General features: G+C 40.2%; 1 protein-coding gene across 1 annotated transcript in view; it reads right to left on the bottom strand.

Moving 5' to 3' along the window:
* LOC109921005 (leucine-rich repeat extensin-like protein 5) overlaps positions 1–21,778 on the bottom strand; it is a 52,499-nt gene that overhangs the window by 6,945 nt on the left and 23,776 nt on the right. Inside the window, exon 2 of the mRNA XM_048614595.1 lies at positions 5,008–5,087. Coding sequence (XP_048470552.1) covers positions 5,008–5,087 — 80 coding nt within the window. The remainder of the gene's footprint in view (positions 1–5,007; positions 5,088–21,778) is intronic.

Here is a 21,778-nt window from a genome sequence, read left to right as displayed (position 1 = left end):
AGAAGGGTCCCAACCTGAAACGTCAGCTTTCCTGCTCCTCTGATGCTGCCTGGCCTGCTGTGTTCCTCCAGCTCCACACTGTGTTTTCTTTAAGCTTTAATGGTCAAACTTTTTAAATCAGCTGGAGGCAGTCAGACTTTAGCAGCTATTGACTGTGCACCAGTTGCATGGAGGTAACTGAAGAAACAAGGAAAGAGTTTGAAACATTCATAACATGGTTTTGGCTCCCTTACATTTCATCACGAGATACTGTAACTTGAGTTGCATTTGTGTCCAGTAAAGTGAGTCATGATGGTAATCTCTTTCATTAATCTCTTCAAGAGCTGCTAACGTGACATTGGCTGTCTTAATTTCTCGACTCTCCTTACCCACTCTAACTTGTTTCTCTGGACTTGCTGCATTCCATTCTCTTGGGTCCTACCTTGACTTTGTTATCAAACCTGCTGATGCTGAATGCCAATTCTCAGACATATTCTCCCATCTCCCCCAGATCATGGTTCCGCCATTGAATCAAGCTGTAATTCTTCACCACTGATGTGCTGTCCCTCTACATGCCTATTCCTCATCAGGATGATCTGATGGGTTCCCGTTTCTGTCTTGAAAAGGCGGCTGAACAGTCTTCCTCCACCACCATCCTCTTTCACCTGGCAAAGACTGTTCTCACTTTGAACAACTTCTTTAACTCATCTCATTTTCTCCAAGTCAAAAGTCTGCCTATGTGCACCCATACGCATCTCAGATATACCCATCTCTTTGTGGGGTATGTACAACGTTCCTTGTTCCAGTCCTACTCTGGATCCACCTACAACTCTCTTTGAAACATAGATTATGGCAATGGTGCCGCTTCCTGCTCTTGATTGGAATTGGAGAAATAATCATCCATTTTGCTTTCAACCTCCATCCTTGTGTCAGACACAGAATTTATAAATAAAAGAACAAACAGATTCTGAACAAGATCTCACACCTAACATGCACTGTCTGACCTAAAACGTCACCTCTTCCTTACACTGATAAAACCTTTGCTTCTCTCAGGACTGAGACTTGAAAGGAATTCGGGGATTTACATATACATATTAATCAATTAAACCTTCTAACTGATTAAAGATTTAACAGCATCTTAGATTTGTTTAGTACATCCTCATCAATGGTTTTCTTATTTTTACTTTTACTTATAAATTCTGTGTCTGATACTTGCCTCTCTCACTAACACCTGAAGAAGGACAGAGGCTCTGAAAGCTTGTATTTTCAAATAAACCAGTTGGATTATAACCTGGTGTTGTGTGATTTCTGACTTTGTCCACTCCACTGAGGCTGACAGGTCCCTCTGCCATATTTAACCTCTCACACTTCTGCCTTCACGCTTTCCCGTCCCTCCCAGAACAAAGATAGGGTTCCCTTCATCCTCACTTTCCACCCAAATTGCCTCTACATTCATCCTTGTATCTCTGCCATTCCAGCAGATGCCAGCAAGCACATCTGCCTGTTCCATTCACTGTCAGCATTCTGCAGGGCCCACTTCCTCTAATACCCTGATCCACTTGTTTAATCAGTCCTATCACTTCCTCACTTCTCTATCCCATGAAATCACAGAAGGTGAAACACTTACCCACTCATCTCCTCTCGCCTTACTGTCCAAGATCTCAAACACGCCTTCCAAGTGAAGCAGTGTTGTTCTTTCAATCTAGTCTACTGTATCTGCAGGTGGTCTCCTTTTTGTCAAGGCCAAATACAGACGGGGTGACCACTTTGCTGTCTAGAGGAATGACCCTGACGTCCCAGCTGCTTGCTATTTCAATAAACCACATTGCTCTCAAGTTAAAGTTTCTGTCCTGGATCTGCTGGAACATTTCAACAAAGCACAACAACAAACTCAAGCAACAACACCTCATTTTCTACTTAGAGATTTTACAGCCTCACAGACTCAATACTGGATCCCACAACTTCAGAACCAGACCTCATGATGTTTGTCTTCCATTTTTCATACAATCTCCTTCACCAAGCCAAGGTCTTGTCTTATTTATTAATTTTTCTCTCAGCAAAGAGGACTTTCTCCCTTTTGCAGCTTAATTTACACCCATTTTACATCTCTATTTCTCTTTCGTCACAGTTACCAACACCTTTGTCTTTTGCACAGGGCTTCCACATCATTTGTTCCCCTTGCCCCTGCCAAAAGTGCAAAAGCTACCTTTTTATACTTCCTCTCAATTCTGAAGAGTCATATTAGACTTGAAACCTTAACTCTATTTCTCTCTCCACAGATGCTGCCAGACCTGCCGAGTTTCTCTGGCATTTTCTGTTCTTCTTCCATGAGCGCGCTGTGATTGAAAGAGGTAACTACCCATTGAACAATGTGTTTGTCAGATGGTTGCAACTGAAACTAAAAAGTGGTCAATTAAAAGATTGACATTGTAATTGCAGAAAAGAATCAGATGAGTCAAAGAAAGTTTCAATCTCATTGATAACAAGGTAGAATACATTTTTCTCTGTTGTAACGGTAGACTATTATGATAACCAAGGGCTGGATGCTACACTCAGGATGGTTCCCTGATCTCTCAATAAATTTCAGGGGCATGCCAACTTCCACCTAAATGGTTCACACTGCTTTATTATTTTTGGCTGATGGCCTTTAATTAGTACGAGGCAGGACTTCTATCCATCTTGAAGAGAATGGCCTGGATCTCAGACCTACCAACCAGCAAAAGTAGTGGCCCCTCCCGGTCAGTCTGCAACTATGCTAAAGAGGTTACGTATAGTGATGGATGCAGACATATGGGCAAGTCTGAGTTTGTACTGAACCCAGGCTGACAGGGTAAGAGGGCAGGGTGGACATAGCCTGGAAAACTATTGGATTGGGGACTCCAATTGACACATGGGCCCTGGAAAGAGGCATTCTCCACTTTCCATGAGCAGCCCCCTTTCGGGGGTAAACTTGCAGGGCCACACTTTGGATATAGGCCCCTCTCATAAAGTGCCAACTAAGGGCCTCAACTGTGCCACTGGCAGGTGACACACTTCCCCAAGTGCATATAGAATTGTGAAGGGAGCAGGTGGATTGGCAGTGGGTATACTGCCAAAGGCATGGCTCATTTATTTATAAAACCATGTGTCTGTTTCCTGTCCATGGGTGGTCAGCACAATTCAAGTGTAAGTGTTTCATAATTCCCCATTGCTTTTGGTGTTCAGTCTAGATATCCATAGATGTAGCAATTTTTTTTATTTGCTCTGGGAGCTTTATGGGCTCTTTGCAACAATTCAAGTGCTTAACTATGTTATATGTGCTTTTTAATCATTTATACAGCTACATTGGAGAGTTTAGTGGTTTGCTTGGGGATGTATGGTCTACTCAATAGCTTTTAACTGTTATGACAGGGCTGATTAGGTTTATGAGGGGGTGAGGATGGGCTGGCAGGGGTGTGTGTAGGCAAGGATTTTGTTTAAAAGTGTTCAGAAGTTTCAACTTTATATAGAACAGCAGCTAAATACCGCCAGGCTGAAGATTTTTAACCTGCCAGTTCTGGACTCTGCCTAGATCTATTCCTACTTTGTGAACAGGGTAAGGACTAAATCACATGGAGCCTAAGTTTCCTGGTGCAGTTGTCAGTGACGAGATCAGCAATGGCCTGTAGGAATTTTACAAACACAGGAAGAAAACTGAGGTTTTTTCCGACTTCACAAAACACAAATGTTCAGGGCAAGATACAACTTTCCAGAAGGAAAGTTGGCATGACAGGAAAGAAGTCTGTGTCCCGTAGCCATAATTAGCAGTGGATGGGCTGATGTGCTATAGAGTCAGACTTCTGCCTCTCACTGAGAAAGTTGCTCCGGTAGTCCTAGCAGCATCAGAAGATTTCTGAAGAAGGGTCTAGGCCCGAAACATCAGCTTTCCTGCTCCTCTGATGCTGCTTGGCCTGCTGTGTTCATCCAGCTCTACACCTTGTGATCTCAGACACAAGGTGTTGGATGTAAATAGTAGTCGGCAGAGGAACAGGGGGACGGGGTCAGGTAGGAGGGCTGCCGTGATGCCAAAGCATATAGCGCCTTCACATTTCATGTCATTTTGTAAACCTTTGTTTTAGCAGAGGTTTGCCCAAGCAGACTGCGCTATGGCATGGGCTGTGTAATACCAATTGAGCTTTTAACAAGCTTAATTGGCTCTTAATTATTTATTTGCTGATTTCAGGGTCTGCCTGCCAACCTCCCACTTATCAGTGTTAGCTCATAGGTGGTATACTAGCCTCCTGCCCTGTGTTACATGCCTGCCTGCCAAAATCACATCTGGTGGAGTCACATAATATCTAATGCTCAAAGTTTCTCTCATTTTTTTTGTTCAGCCTCCAGTGGTCTTTTACAGATACCGAGTGGGCTGCAGAAATGATGGTGTTTCTGCATCACACAACCAATTTACCAATCTGAGTCAGATATACTGAAAGCAAAGTTATACTTCCAAAAAAAAAAAGGCACTAACTTATTTATTAGTGATCTGAATCTTCATGTTAATCAGGTGAGTCTTTACTTTGCAAAATTAGTTATCAATGTAGTTGCAATGGTTGCAGTTGTAGCTATGTCTTTACACATGTATCTAGGATTAGAAGAATGCATGGAGCACGTTAGAGATTATTCTATTATCCTTACATAATTTCACCTAAAAAAAATTCTGGAAGGTCACATACATAAAAGGGAGAGAATATAAAGAATTTACTGCACAATTATACATCTTAAACATTAGATTGAAATTGAATGGGAATCCCCAAGAGAGTTCCTTCCTAAATTAGTCAATAGAATAAGTGGAATCTGAAAAATTGTATCCTTATTTTAATGAAGATACATGTGTAAAGACATAGCTACAACTGCAACCATTGCAACTCCATTGATAACTAATTTTGCAAATTTTTAATCTATTTTAATTGCTATCAATGGTTCTGCAAAAAAAAAAGCTGGATTTCATTTCTGTTGCTTCAAAGTGTTACAATAAAATTGATACAGTAGAAATAGATTTTTGATGCATACTGCCGAGTAAGGTGGTGGGTGCAACTCATACGGGGGTGGTTGAGGAATCCCTTGAAAAGCATCTGCTGTTGTTCTCACACCTAAGTAGTAAGATAAATTAGAAACATTAAGTCGAACATATATATAACATTCCATTTAAAATACACAAGTTACTAGTCTTAAAAATAATAGGAGTGTAGTCATTTTGTAGGAAGTATCCTATAACTATCATGAAGTGGCAGATCGAAGATTGAACCCACAATTCCAATAAAGAGTATTGCCAGTCTCAGAACAAAAAAAAGTGACAATTAGAGACAAATTAATATACACAAAGAAAGGCTAAATGGGTGAAAATAATTAAAGCTCAAGTTTGCCAGTGACATTTTTGCAACTTTAAAGTTGACTTGTTTCACTGTAGAAATAGCGGAATTTAGGAGTAGTCACACGCCTTCCTAGTTAGAAATTAATAACTGACCTTCCTTGGCACTGCATACAGAAGCCAAGATCAAGTTCAATAAAGTATTGCATCATGACAATGATTCCTTCCAAGTAGTCGGTTGAACTTGCCTATTAGCTCAATACATTCTGGAGACATACACAGAAACAATATGCTGTGTCCAAAAGCTAATAGAATGTACACAGTGATAAGTTATTTTAAGAGTCATGATTATTCATGTTATTTACATTCAAGTCACTTGGAGATGCCAAAAATCACTTGCAGGAACACTTTTTTAAAAACAAAAAGCATTAACTAAAGAAATCATGTCATTCATAGTTTTGCACTGTTCTCTAATTTTGCACAATTGAAGTTTTTTTTTTGTGCTCCATTATTGCCAGAAAGGAGGCCTCGTAAATCAGAAAGACACAACACAGTTAAATGCAGGATAATGCTCTTTCATAAAAGCAATCCACATTCCACAGCACAATTTGTTATATAAAGTTTTGGCAAAGATCTGTAGCTCGGGTTGTGGATGAGGTTGTTGACTTGCTCACCGAGCTGGCTTGTTTTTGTTCAGACATTTCATCACTATGCTGGGTGACATCATCAGTGGAGCCTCTGATGAAGCGATGTTATTCTGCTCCGTTTGGAATTTATACTGTCCGGTCCGTCATGGTGAGTACTGTCATTTCCAGTTTTGATCAGTATGGGTTTGTATATTGGGTCCAATTCTATATGTTTGTTGATTGAAATATGGGTGGAGAATCAGGTCTCTAGGAATTCCCGTGCATATCTATGTTTGGCTTGGGCTACTATGGTTACTTTGTCCCAGTTAAACTGATGGCCTTCATTGTCTGAATGTACCAATACTAAGGAGAGTTCATCGTGCCGTTTTGCTGCTAGCTGATGTTCGTGTATTCTGATGGCTAATTTCCTTCCTGTCTGTCCGACGTAATGTTTGTGGCAGTCGTTGCATGGTATTTTGTAAACCACGTTGGTTCTGCATGTTGTGGGAATGGGGTCTTTAATCCTTGTAAGTGTTTGTCGTAAAGTGACTCTGAGCTTGCGGGCGACCAGGATTCCTAGTGGTCTTAGGAGTCTTGTTGTCAGTTCCAATATGTTCTTGATGTAGGGCAGTGTGGTCAGTGTGTTAGGTGGTACCGTTGTCTGTTTTTTAGGCATCTGTGGATGAAGTTGTGGGGATATCTGTTTAAAGCGAAGATCTTCTATAAGTGTTCTTCCTCTTTCCTGCGTAGTTCTGGAGTATTGCAGTGTGTCCTAGCCTGAATTCCTAGAGGCATGGTTCTCCACCCATACTTCAATCAACAAACATAGAATTGGATCCCATATACAAACCCATACAGATCAAAACCAGAAGTGACAGTACTCACCATAAGGGACCGGACAGTATAAATTCTAAGCTGAGTAGAATAACTTCGCTTCTTCGGAAGCTCCACTGATGATGCCACCTAGTATGGTGACAAAATGTCTGAACAAAAACAAGCCAGCTTGGCGAGCAAGTCAAAAACCTCACAATTTGTTATAGTTCCTGTGCTGGTATCCTATACCATTAGTGTGATGTTCCTATTTTAGAGCCAGTCAGCAATAAATGAAGGAATTTTCTACAATGGATCGTAACTCAGAAACATGTTTCACATTGGATGCTTGCTACATTAAATATAGAAAACTCCGATTTCGGCTTGATATTTACTCTCACCCCAGTGCCTATTTGTGTTGGATCCACATCCTTGGTGCTTTATATTTAAAATAGACAATTATATAAGTCTAACTATTATCTATTTGCAGTAATGCCAATTTAATTATAGTATTTTAAAGTGCTCAGCTTATTACAGGCAGAAATAATAGTGCTTACTTCTTTAAGGAGCAATGAATGAAAGAACAAACATATGCATTTAATTAACACCTTATTAATGTTCCATTACCTTCTGCACTTTTAAGAACTTTCAACCGACTCTAATTGGCATCGGGTTACAATTTATGCTTTAAATAAAGACAACTCTGATCAGCAGCTTTAATGAAAGCATTGTTTGGGTTGGGTACTAGATCTGTGATAATTGCGCACCAATTGATCACAAATAAACTGATACTCTTTGAATAGCTTGCTTGTTATATTAAAATGGGATTTTCCTTACTGTTCTGAACCCCTGGGTGATTTAACAGCAGCAGAAACACACAAGAGATTAAGATTAATCCAGTTGAAGAAGTATAACAAAAAAGTCCTGAAAGAACTGTGGATCCTGGAAATCAGAAACAAAAACAGAAATTGCTGGAAAATCTCAGCGGGCTGGCAGCATCTGTGGAGTGAAAGCACAGTTAATGTTTCAGGTCCAGTGACCTTTCTTCAGAACTCTGCTCTCTCTCCACAGATCCTGCCAAACCCGCTGAGTTTTTTCAGGCATTTTCACAAACAAAATAAGAAATTGCTAAGCCTCGGGAACAATTAGGTCTGGGGGAGAAAAAAAAAAGTCATTTGGCTTGAAATGTTAACTCTGTTCCTCTTTCCACAGACGTTGCCAAACTTTGTCTTTTAGGGTACAGTAAGGACTGTTCCTAATCTGCATGGGTCAGTGCAGCTAGTAACTTTTAAATGTTTAGGAAACATCCTTATCTAAAGTCATAGTAGAATTAGTAAGAATCCTCAAAATAGATGGGGCACACTAACAAGCATGTGAACCGGACAGGAGAAAACAAACATGCAACTAACCCAGAGTGAGCTGAAAAATGCAATGCAAGCTACTCAATGAATTAAATTTTCCTTCTCTTTGCAGACAGTAGTAACCAAACCTCCCAATGGTTGTCCAATTACTTCTTGTCCAATTTACCTACTTGCTGTGTATGTTTCCTGCAGTACCAGTTTTGTAAGTTGGGCAGGACCCTACCCTGAGATACAGAGATCACTGCTAGCAATCACCCTGCCCAATTCTGCCCTCCTCGATTGCTGCTTAGTTTCTCTCCAAAGTTTATTTAAACAGCCCTACAATAGCAATCACATAAAAACGAGGGTTGGACTTTTATCACTCAATTCCCAAGGATTATTTTTAATTAGCTGTTAAGTTAGCTGATCTCTGTGCAGTATTACAGATGCATTTTGTTTCCAAGCAAAAGGACAAGGAAAGCAAAACCACGTTATTGTTGTCATAGAGATAGTAGGAACTGCAGATGCTGGAGAATCTGAGATAACAAGGTGTGGAGCTGGATGAACACAGCAGGCCAAGCAGCATCAGAGGAGCAGCAAGGCTGACGTTTCGGGCGTAGACCCTTCTTCAGAAAATGATTTGTTATTGTTATTGTTATTGTTGTCATAGCCAGAATTGGTTCAGCGTTAATATTAAATTGCTTTAATATTAAATTGATCCTAATGTACAAGAACATGCCTCCTGTTGGTCCATATACATATCATCAATAGGCATATTTTTTGAAAAAAGAACAAGTTTGTCAGGTATGATCTTTCTCTTATTTGATGAATTTGGGAAAGGTAAGCACTGTGGTGTTTTGAAATGAAAACAAAGCACTGGAGAAACTCAGCAGATCTGGCAGCATCTTTGGAGGGAGAAACAGTTAACATTGAGTTGTGTTGATTCAAAACATTAACTCTGTCTCTCTTCAGATGTGCCAGACTAGCAGAGTTTCTCCAAGAACTTTTTTTATTTTATAAACTCTTGCTGGTTGTTTATGATTAGCTGAAAATTTAAGGTGTTCAGAATTCTATATTTAATGACAGACAATAATAATTTTCTGACAACAAATATTTGGCCAAAATTGTTTCCTGACAACAGATATCAAGTTGACTGATTCATAAATTTCCTGGCTTCCCCCTTTTCGCCTTTCTTAAAAAGCAGTGTGATGTGCACTATTTTCCAATCTGAAAAAGGTACTGTTCTTGAATTGACTGAACTTGAGGATTATAGTTAGTACATCTGCAATATTCTCACTTAGGATGGGACGCACCTGATCCTGGGGAGCTGTGATTTGTTAGCATTGTTATCTTCTTCATTGTTACTTTTCTCATGTTAATTTTCTCCCTGATTCAATTAGTATTTTTTAAAATGTCCTGCATTCTGAGCTTTTACTCTGCTGCACATACTGATGCAAAGTAATTATTCAACATATACAATATTTCCTTATTTATTGACAATAATAACATTGGTAGTTTAAGGGATCCACATGACCATCCTCTTTTCATAGAATAAAAAAAAATGATTTTTGATGTCCCTTGCATGTTTTCCCCATAATCTTATTGGTAACTTTTGTCTGTTTTATCATCCTTTCCACCTTTTCACTCACTGCCATCTTTTACATTTTAGTAAATTTTTAATCTTTTCATTTTTGTTGTCTCTTATTACTTTACATAACTCTCCATTGCTGTTCTTTGACCAATCAAGCTCTTATCTCATAGTGGTTTACACTTTGTTCTGCCTCATATTAGGTACTTTTAAAATGCCACTCATCGATATACTGTTACTCCAATCAGAAGGTGCTGAGACATTGCTTGTTTGCATTCTGGGAGCGGACTACACAGTCAGTGTGGGTGTGAAGGGTATCGTGGAAGATCCTGTTACTGAGGAATGGTAAGCCCCACACATTACGCTGCTGTAGTATTTCCATCCTTCCTCCCTCCTCAAGGAGAGGCAAGATTCAGAGGAGACAGAACATTGTGAGAAGAAGGTTGGCAGCGAGAGTTCTAGTGGGTAAAGGAGTATGAGGCTAAACAGTTTCTGGAAAGTGTTGTTGGTGAGTGACATGTAAGTTTTCAGAAATTGTTTTTGGAGCAGAGAGCATCAGAAGTGGAAAAATAAGTACTTGACATTGTACAGATTAATTAAGTAAAATGGGTAAGACATGGCAGGACAGCTCCAAATCGTAGTCTGCTCTAATAGCTTGATGTGGGAGCCGGACACACTGCCAGTGCCCGGGACCTGCATGTGTGCAAGCAATGTCTCCAGCTGCAGCTCCTGGAAGCCCAAGTTTCGGAGCAGCATCTGGGGACACTGTGGAGCATTTGTGAGGTGGAGAGTATCGTGGATAGTACGTATAGAGAGATAGTCACACTGCAGGTTCAAACTCCACAGGCAGGAAGGTGACCATCAGGCAGAATTATTCCCCTGCAAACCAGATATACCGTTTTGGATATTGTTGAGGGGAATGGCCTCTCAGGAGATAACAGCAACAGCCAAATTCATGGCTCCATCATTGGTTCTGCTGTAGAGGAAGGGAGAAATAGGCATAGAAATACTAATGGTTATAGGGATTCAATTATAAGAGGAATAGATAGGCATTTCTGTGGATGCAAACCAGAATCCAAGGATGGTGTGCTGTCTCCCTGGTGCCAGGGTCCTGGATGTCTCAGAGCGGTTGCAGGACATTCTGGAGGGGATGAGTGAACAGCCAGTGGTCGAGGACACGTCAGTACTAATGACATAGTTGAAAAAAAGAGATGAGGTCCTAAAAGCAGAATATAGTGAACTAGGAAGAAAGGTGGAAAGTGGGACCTCAAAGGCAGTTATCTCAGGATTATAACCAATGCCACAAGCTAGTCAGCATCTATTAGATGAACACATGGCTGAAAAGATGGTGTGACGGGGAAGGTTTCAGATTCGTGGGGCACTGGGACCGGTTCAGACCTGGGCAGGACCGAGACTGATGTCTTGGGGAGGGTACTTGGTAGAGTGGTTGGGGAGTGTTTAAACTAGGGTAGCAGGGGGATGGGAACCAGAGGTATAGAGCAGTAAGTGCAGAAATTGAGGGAGAGGTAGAAACCAGGGCAAACCTGACTAAGAACAGGCAGGGAAATGCTGTTGAAAAGAGCAGGGGAGGTGGTCTGAAATGCATGTGTTTCAAAGCAAGAAGTTTAATTAGCAAGGTAGATGAACTCAGAGCATTGGTTAGTATTTGGAACAAAGGCATTATTGCGATTACGGAGATTTGGCTGAAAAAGGGACAGGACTGGCAGCTGAATGTTCCATGATTTAGATGTTTCAGGTGTGATAGAAAGGGTTGTAAAAGGGGTGGGGGAATTGTACTACCAATAAAAGGAGTATCTCACAGTTGTACTGAGGGAGGATACATCAGAGGACCTGAGCAGTGGGGCAATATGGGTGGAACTCATGAATAGGAAAGGTGAAATCACAGTGCTGGGCATATTCTACAGGCCTCCTAACAGCCAGTGGGAGATAAAGGAGACAGTATGCAAACAGATTTTGGAAACATGTAAAAACAGCATGGTTGTTGTGTTGGGTAATTTTAACTTGCTGTGTATTGACGGAGACTCACTTTGTGCGAGGGGCTTGGATGAGACAGAATTTGTAAGGACCATTCAGGAGGGTTTCTTGACAAATATGTAAACAACCCAACCAGGGAAGGGGCTAAACTGGATCTAGTTGAGGGAAATGGCCAGGTGAGTGAAGTTTGAGTGGAGGAGCATTTTGGGAATAGTGACCATAATACTATGAGTTTTAAGTTACTCATAGGTTGGAATAACAGCAGTCCTCGAGTGAAGGTGTTAAATTGGGGGACGAAGACCTATAACAATATTAAGCAGAAATTGGAGAATTTTGATTGGAGCCGACTGTTTGAGGGTAAATCTACATTGGGTATGTGGGAGTATTTCAAATGGCAGTTGATAAGAGTTCAGGAGTGGCATGTTCCTTTGAGGGAGAAGGTTAGGTATGACAAGTATGTGAACCTTGGATAAGCAGAGATGTTACGACCTTGGTCAAAAAGCAAAAGGAAGCATACATACGGTCTAGAAGGATGGGAACTGACAAAGCCCTTGAAGTATAAGGAAAGTAGGAAATAACTTACAACGAATTAGAAGGGCTAAAAAGGGTCATGAAAAGGATTAAGGAGAATCCCACATGTATAAAAAGCAAGAGGATAGCTAGGAAAGGGTTGGCTCACTCAAAGACAAAGGGTGGAATGTTCATGTGGAGCCATAAGAGGTAGGTGAGGTCTTAAATGAATAATTTGTATTGTATTGGTATTTGCCAAACGGAAGGAATTAGTGGAGGATGATCTCGGGGAAGGTAGTGTCGAATTTCTCAGCCAAGTTGCTATTAAAAAGGAAGAAGTATTTTGTGTCTTATAAAGTATTAAGATAGATAAGTCCTGAGGTCGTGATGGGATCTATCCCAGAAGGAGGCAAATGAACAAATTGCTGGAGCATTGACTGACATTTTTGTATCCTCTTTGGCCACAGGTGAGGTCCCAGAGGATTTGACAATAGCTAATGTTGTCCCATTGTTTAAAAAGGGTAGCAAGGATAATCCAGGAAATTACAGGCCTGTCAGCCTCATGTATGTGGTAGGGAAATTATTGGAAAAGACTCTCATGGACAAGATCGATAAGTATTTGGAAGCAAGTGGACTGATTAGCAACAAACAGTATGGTTTTGTGCGAGGGAGTTCGTGCCTCACTAACTTGATTGAGTTTTTTGAGGAGGTGATGAAGAGAATTGATGAAGGAAAAGCAGTTGATGTTATCTACGTGGACTTCAGTACAGCCTCTGACAAGGTCCCTCATGGCAGACTGGTATGAAAGGTGAAGTCACATGGTATCAGGGGTGAGCTGGCAAGATGGATACAGAACTGGCTTACCATACGACAGAGGGTAGCGGAGGAAGGATGCTTTTTGGAATGGAGGGCTGTGACTAGTGGTGTTCCACAGGGATCAGTACTGGGACCTCTGCTGTTAGTGATCTACATAAATGATTTGGAGGAAAACGTAGCTGGTCTAATTTGTAAGTTTGCAAATGATACAAAGATTGATGGAGTTGCGGATAGTGAGGAGGATTGTCAGAGGATATAGCAGGATATAGAGTAGTTGCAGGCATGGGCAGAAAAATAGCAGATGGAGTTTAACCTGGATAAATGTAAAGTGATGCATTTTGGAAGGTCAAGTACAGGTGGAAATTATACACTGAATGGCAGGACCCATAGGAGTGCTGATATGCACAGCGATCTGAGTTTGCAGGTCCATGGATCACTGAAGATGGCAGCACAGGTAAATAAGGTAGTAAAAAAGGGCCAATGGCATGTTTGCCTTCATTGGAAGGGGCATTGAGTACAAGGATAGACAAGTTATGCTGCAGCTTTACAGAACTTTAGTCAGGCAACACTTGGAATATTGTGTACAGTTCTGGTCATCACACTATGGATGCTTTGGAGAGGGTACAGAAAAGCTTTACCAGGATGTTGCCTGGTATGGGGGATTTTAGCCATGAAGAAAGGTTGGATAGACTGGGCTTGTTTTCACTGGAACGCACGAGGTTGGGGGATGACCTGATAGAAGTTTCCAAGATTGTGAATGGCATGGATAGAGTGGAAAGTATGAGGTTTTTTCCCAGGGTGGAGGGGTCAATACTAGGGGACACAGGTTCAAGGTGCGGGGCGGGGGACGGGGGACGGGGGAGTGGATTTAAAAGAGATGTGCGTGGCAGACTTTTCACACAAAGGGTAATGTGTGCCTGGAATGCACTGCCAGAGGTGGTAGTGGAAGCATACAGAATAGCAGCATTCACACCTGGATGAATACATGAATAGGAAGGGAAGAGAGGGATATGGATGCTGTAAGTGAAGACAGTTTTAATATGGAGGGACAAAATGTATCGGCACAGGCTTGGAGGGTCAAAGGGCCTATTCCTGTGCTGTATTGTTCTTTCTAATTTTCACCATTACAAATTGTCCAGTTTACTGTGGACATACAAAATGGAGGAGGAATTTCTTGTCTCAAAGGGTAGTGTTTTGGGGGATTCTTTACTGAAGATGGCTGTTGAGGCTGCGTCATTAAGTGTATTCAAGGCAGATATCAAGGGTATAGGAAAAAGGCAGGAAAATGGAGTTAAGGATCCTCAGGTCAGCTATGAAATCATTTTGTTCCCAGTCCTGAGTGTCTTGCAGTCATGCCTCTGTAATGGCTACCATATCATGCCTTCTCGGTTGATTTTATGCCAACAATTCAGTCAGTTTGTTCTTCATACATATTTCTGTCTAGAACACTAAACATTCTAATCTGAGGAAGGGTTACCAGACCTGTAACGTTAACTCTGATTTCTCTCCACAGCTGTTACCAGACCTGCTGAGCTTTTCCAGCAATTCCAAAGTGTTGTTTTTAGCAGGGAGGTCTGCTCCAGAAAACAAATGTGCTGTAGATTTAAGTATAGTGACTGACAAAGTCCTGTGTGAAACCCATGGAATGTTGCACACATAAATTATGAAGGAAACATCAAACAGGGAGAGATTTAACAAGAACAGATAACAAGGGGGCTAACTATTTCTCCACTCTTGGCAGAAAACCACTTCTTCCAGACATGTCCGTTTTAGCCTCCAGGAATGTACAAGAAAGGAAGTTTCAATTTTCACAGAAATTATAATCTGCTCAAGCAGAGTAATGGGGCTGAACGTTCTTACCTGGGTTTGAGTGTGAAGGTCTCAGTCAAAGAACTTTCATAATTATCAACATGTTGCGGGTAAAGACCCTCTCTAACTCCAAGCATTACAAACCAGTTAAAATGGAAACATGACAACAACAGACTCTCGCTCACCCTGAATGCTGGAATTCAATGATGGGCAAAAGGCATCAGAACTATAGAATCTCAACCGATCTGCAAAACTAAGGATTAGCAAGCTGATTGCCGTTGTTTTTGAGCATTGTTCACCTACTAATGTCAATGTTCAAGTATTTGCTCTTTATGAACTATTCAGAGATTGATCTGTGTATGTTTTCTTTTCTTAAAACTTGACTGATTATTCCTTATCTATGTTCATAGAATGATAGAGGGAGAGAGTCTGTGTTTTTAAAATTTGTTTGTGGGACATAGGTGGCACTGGCTAAGTCAACATTTATTGCCCATTCCTAATTGTCCAGAGGGCAGGTAAGAGTCAACAACAGCTATGGGTCTAGAGTCACATATAGGCCAGATAAGGTAAAGATGGCAGTTATCCTTCCCTAAAAAACATTAGTGAACCAGATGGATTTTTACAGAAGTGGCCTGTGGTTATGTGATCACCATCTGGGGTCATGGATTCTAAACCCACCATAAAAATGGTGAAACTCTGAAATTAAAAATACAGTTAGTCTAATAGCGATCTAGTAATGATTGTTGTAAAAACCTATAATTTGGAGCACAAATTTCACCATCTACTGTCGTGGGATTCAAACCCTTATCCCCGAAACATTAGCCTGGGGTTCTGGATCACTAGTCCAATAGACACGACCACCCACTCCCCAGAGTTTGAATGAATGAACATGCAAGTGGAAAAAATGGTGCCGGAGGGAGATTCTATAGATTTTTGGGGATTTGGAAATCATTCCAGGGCAGGTTGGATCTGCACAAGGTGGACAGGCTAGCAGGATCAGGATGAACATTCTCATGGGTAGAAACCAAAACAGAAACAGCTAGAGAAACTCAGAAGGTCTGGCAGCATCCGTGGACAGAAAGCAGAGCTAAATTTCAGGTCCAGTAACCCTTCTTCACAGATTATGCCAGACCTGCTGAGTTTCTCCAGCAATTTCCGTTCTTGTTTCAGACTTCCAGCATCCACAGATCTTTGTTTTATCCTCATGGATAGACTTGCTTGTGCTGCTGGGAATGTTTAAACTAACTTGTCAGGAGCATGGGAATCTGATAGGGAGTTCTGATAGAAGAAGAATGCTTGTTATGGGAAGTGGAAAAGCTGTAAGTGAAGATGGAAAGCTACAGAAACACATGCTAGAATAGTACAAGGATAATGTTAAAAAGGCACAATTAAAAGCATTATCTGAATGCACATAACATTCACAACAAAATAAGTGAATTGATTCTATAAGAACTAAAAAAAGGATGTTTCAATTGCTATGATGGAGACATGGCTGCAGGATGAAGAAGACTGGGAACTGAATATTAAAAGGATATTTGACATTCTGGAAAGATATGCAAAAAGGTAAAAGGAGGTGGGGTAGTGCTAATAATAAGGAGAAAATTCAATGCATTAACTGGAGAGAATTTCTGATTGGAAGAACAGAATGCAGAGTCCATTTGAATGAAGCTAAGAAACAGCAAAGAATAGCAATCATAGGTAGAGGTGGTTTATAGGCTGCTAAACAGTACTGCTAATATAAGGTACAGTATAAATCAGGAAATTGAGGTGCATGTAGCAAGGGAAATGCAGTAATCAATGGTGAATTCAATCTACATGTAGGCTGTGTGGGCCTCAAGGGTCCATCCACAGCAGCAACTCTGAAACTAGAAGCCAATGCTGCAATCAACGTGCTGACATCAATCACTGTACGCGGCTGGTTAGAGTGAACCACTTAGATAGAACATTGCATATAGACCGGGTAAATCTAATGAGCACTGGTGCTGTGAAAGAAGAATTTCTGGAATTTGTTTGAGAGTTTTCTGGAGCAATATGTTGAGGAACCAATTAGGGCATTGACTATTTTTGATCTGACATTGTGCAATGCAAAAGAGTTAATTAATAATCTTGCTGTAAAAAAAAAGTCATTTGGGCAACAAGAGCCATAGTATGACTGAACTATATCTTTTTCAAACAGAATGGAAAATTCTACTTGAAACTAAAGTCCAAACAAGGGAAATTGTGAAGGTATGAGGAGAAAGTTGGCTGTAGTGGATTGGAAAAATACATTAAAATGTTTGGTAGATTGACAATGACTAGCATTTAAATAATTGATGCTTACGTCTCAAAAACATACATTCCCATCAAAGGCAAAAATATCCAACAGAAAATGCAAATGAGCCATGGCTAACAAGGTAGGTTCAACATTGTATTAGAACAAAGGAGGAGGTGGCTTATAAACGTTGCCAAAAAGAGTTGTAAGCTTGATGGCTGGGAGAATTGCAGAATTGTAGGCCTGTGACCAGCAATGTTCCACAGGGATCGGTGCTGGGTCCACTTTTGTTTGTCATTTATATAAATGATTTAGATGAATATATCAAAAGCACAGTTAGTAAGTTTGCGGATAAAACAAAGATTGGTGGTACATTGGATAGTTAACAAGGTTATCTAAGATTACAAAAAGTGATCTTAATCAAATGGGTCAATGGGCTGAAGAGTGGCAGATGGAGTTTAATTTGGATAAATGTGAGGTATTACTTGTTTTACCAAAATGCAAAGGCAAGATGACTACAATTAAAAGTAGGGCTTTGGGTTTTGTTGTAGAACAGAGAGACCTAGGGGTTTGGGTACATAATTCTTTGAAGTTTGCATCGCATACATAGGGTAGTTAAGAACGTATTTAGTATGCTTGCTTTCATTGCTAGACCTTTGACTTTGGGTGTTGGGACGTTATGTTGAGGTTGTATAGGATGTTGGTGAGGCCTCCTGGAGTACTTTGTCGAGTTCTGGTCACCCTGTTATAGGAAGAATATTATTAAGATGGAAATGGTTCAGAACAGATTTACTAGGATGTTGCTAGGAATTAAGGGTTTGGGTTATAAGGAGAAGCTGATTAGGCTGGGACTTTTTTCACTGGAGCATAGGAGGTTGAGTTGACATGATAGAGGTTTATAAAATAATAAGGGGTATAGAAAAGGTGAATGGCAGGTATCTTTTCTCTAGGTTGGGGGTATCAAGACTTAGGGTACATTTTTTAAAGGTGAGAGGAGAAAGAGTTAAAAAATCCATTGTTTTAAAAAAAAGAGTGATTTGTGTGTGGAATGAACTTCCAAGGGAAGTGGTGGATAAGGGTATAGTTACAAAGTTTAAAAGACATTTAGATAAATATATGAATAAGAAATGTTTGGAGGGATATGGGCCAAGGGCAGGCAGATGTGACTAGTTTAGTTTGTGATTATGGTCGACATGGATTGGTTGATTCAAAAGGTCTGTTTCCATGACTCTAATTCAGCAAAGGAGGACAAAGAAACTGATAAAGAAAATGAATAGGCAATGAACGTAAAATAGCAAGAAACATAAAAACTGATTTTAGAACTTTCTACACATAGTTATGTTGAAAAGGAAAAGATTAGCAAAGACAATATGGGTCCATTATAAATTGAGATAGGTTTACAAGAAGAAATAGAGAAATGGCAAAGAAGCTAAATAAATAAACAGACACAAGAGCTCTCCCTGAAAAAAGTTAAGATCCAAGAGTGTGGAATTGAAAGAAATTAGTATCAGCAAAATTTGAAGAGTGAATGGGACTGAATGTTGACAAAACTCCAGAAACATGACAATCTTCACCCTAGACTGTTGGAAGAGATGGCTGGAGGGAGAAGAGAATTAATATATTATCTTTCAAAATTTTATTAATTCTGCAATCAATGATACCTGGAGGTTGAAAGGTAAAGTAACCTCACTGTTTAATAAAAGGAGGAGGAGAAAGAAAGCAAGGAATGAGAGACCTATTATCGTGATATTAGTGGTTGGGAAAAATACTAGAACTTACTATAAAGAATGTGATTACCCAATACTTAGAAAATAATTGTCTGTTTGGACAGAGACAACATGTATCTGTGAAGAGGAAAATCACATTTTCACAAACTTGATAGGGCTTTTTTAACGTTGTTACTAGAAGAGTCCATTAGAATCCATTTGTGGATGTGGTGCATCTAGATTTTTGACATAGGAGGTTCGTAAACACCATTAACACACTTGGGATCGGGGACATATTAGCGTGGATTGAGGATGTCTTAATGGCAGAAAACAGAATAGGCATAAAAAAAGTCATTCTCACATTGGCAGGCAGTGAGCAGTGAGATAGCATAAGGATCAGTGCTTGAACCTCAGCTATTAACAATCAAATCAATGATTGGGATTTTGGATCCATTGTTATACTTTCAAGTTTGCAGATGATACAGTTTTCAATCCCAATGTTTGTAAAGAACATGTAAAGAGGCTTGAGGATTTAGACAGGCAAAGCGAATGGGCAAGTGCATCATAAAATATATATGAAGAGGTGTGAGGTTATCCACTTTGGTAGGAGGAATGGAGGTACAGAGTATTTCTTAAATGGCAAGAGTTTGGAAAATGTTGATATCGAAAGAGAACTGGGCCGTTCTTCTCCATTAGTCACTGAAAACTAGCATGCAGGCAGTCAGCCTGAAATATGACACCAGTTGCAGAGTCTGGCTCAGCCTCAGGTCATTACCAAGACGAGGGCAGGGCCAAAGAGATTGGTTAAATTGAAATTAATAGTAACTGGAATCACGCCAGAGAGCAATGCAGTGAATGCAGTCAGGAATCAGTGAAACCAGCAGGGAGTTAGATTGTTTCAGAGATAGTTAGATTGGTAGGAAATGTCAGATGGCCTCAGTAATTGCTTGCCACAAATAAGTTACAGCAATGAGCAGGAACAGTTGGAGAAAGATGCCACATTGTACATATTACACTTGATTATAGATAGAAAACATCCTTGAGAATATGCATGCTTCTCAGCTGGAGCCTGAAGCTGACAAACAACATTAAGCTCTGAATCATCTGAAGCTCTATGTAAAGTTAGACTGGTTTTACAGTGATACTAATCTACCTTTGCAACTAAATAGGATTGGCCTTGCATCATATTACACTCCTGGATCTGATGACACTGAATATCACATGACTTACCAGAAGTAACAGGTGTATATTAAAGTGTCTTGTGGAAAGGTACTCCTTGTTGATGGGTTCAAAGGAAAGCAATCAAAGATAAGCAGCAAGTTGAACTTCCACAGGGATACTCCCACAAGTCCACTGCCAACTTGGCTGAAGAGCTGCAGAGCCTTTGGATAAGTTGCTTATATGTTGGAAATATTGTTTTCTTCCCCCCAGGGTTTCTGTTGGTTTTCTACTGAACTTATTGAACAGGTGGGAGAAATTCTGCAGAAATTCATTCCCCCTAGGATTTATGAAAACAACCAATCCTGAGTGGCCACCAGAAAATGCATCTGCAAAACTATTGAAAATTTCATCTGAAAATACTTTATGAAAAATGTTCTGTTTTTGTTTTCCACATTTCTACCTCATTCCCACTCCACCCTAGATTAGATGACCATCTGTGATTCAAATTTGGACCTGGAAAATTGGTTGAATTCTTCACCAGTGATAATTAATTAAGTGGAAGCCAAATTTGGCCCATAGTTGCTGAAACTTAACTTCAAACTCCCCTGTTGCCTTGTGGAACATATCAAAGTTGTAGCATGTAACCAGCTTTTCTACTGGTCAGCAAAAATCAAAATGCCGAGTTCACTAATGTCGTTTTATGGAATGAAATTGGCCATCACAACTAATCTGGCCTATGTACAATGCCAGACCCATAATGATGTGTGGTTAGCTCTCAAATGCCTTCTGGGCTATTAGATATGGGCAATAAATGCCAGACGGCAACACCCATATTCCAAAAACAACTTCGGTAAAAAAAAAACGCTCTCCCTTCAACATTCTCTTGAATGCGATTATCACGGTTGCTCTGGAGTTTATTCCCATCACACTCCACAATGTTACTGGTGGCTGCACTGAAAGATATGGAAATTGGATGGGTAGCAGCCCCACAACTCCATCCTCAGACACGGCTAGGTGAGTTTACTACAGGCAAGGGAGGAGGGAAATCCACAGTGCTGATGGGGATGTGGTCAACTTAATTTACCTTCATTATGACAATACTTGATATAGGTGAAACATAACAGATGAAACGCATCCAAACATCTCTGCATTTATGTAAAATGACATGGTCCTCATACAGGGTCCTGCATATCAACTGACCTCCATCTGCCGCAGCATCATGTATATTCCATGTTTTGCAAACCTCAACTCACAGAAGACCAGAACAATATGTGGAGTTTTTGTATTAGCAAAGCTATACAAGTTGAACATTCAGCACAGACAAAATGTACATTTTGTCACAGTGCAAAATAATTAAAGAAACTAAACTCTCAGATTTTTGATGATGCATTGATACTTCTGTTTATATGTAGTGCCTTTCACAACATCAGGATGTACTGAATCATTTAATAGGCAACAAAGTACTTGAACTGTAGTCACTGTTGGAATGGAAGGAAACATGACAGCCAAGTTCTACTTAGCAAAGTCCCACAAATACCAACGAGATATAACAAGATCATCGGATTTTTCTGAGCAATGTTAATCGAGGGATAATTGCTTGGGACACGAAACTCCCATAATTCTTTTTCAAATACTGAGAAGGGATCTTTTGTTTCCACAAGAGAATTAATTTAATATTCTTGCATTTCACGATAAAAAAGGTCACATACATAATGTTAGAAGTCATTCTTATGGCTATTGCAGCTTGCTAAGTGATGTGGACAATTATATTAAGACATTAGAGATAGTAGGAACTGCAGATGCTGGAGAATCTGAGATAACAAGGTGTAGAGCTGGATGAACACAGCAGGCCAAGCAGCAT

Source organism: Rhincodon typus, chromosome 2 (assembly GCF_021869965.1).
Source record: "Rhincodon typus isolate 14 chromosome 2, sRhiTyp1.1, whole genome shotgun sequence".
In the NCBI taxonomy this organism is placed as follows: Eukaryota; Metazoa; Chordata; class Chondrichthyes; order Orectolobiformes; family Rhincodontidae; genus Rhincodon; species Rhincodon typus.
This window is presented reverse-complemented; position numbering and strand designations above follow the sequence as displayed.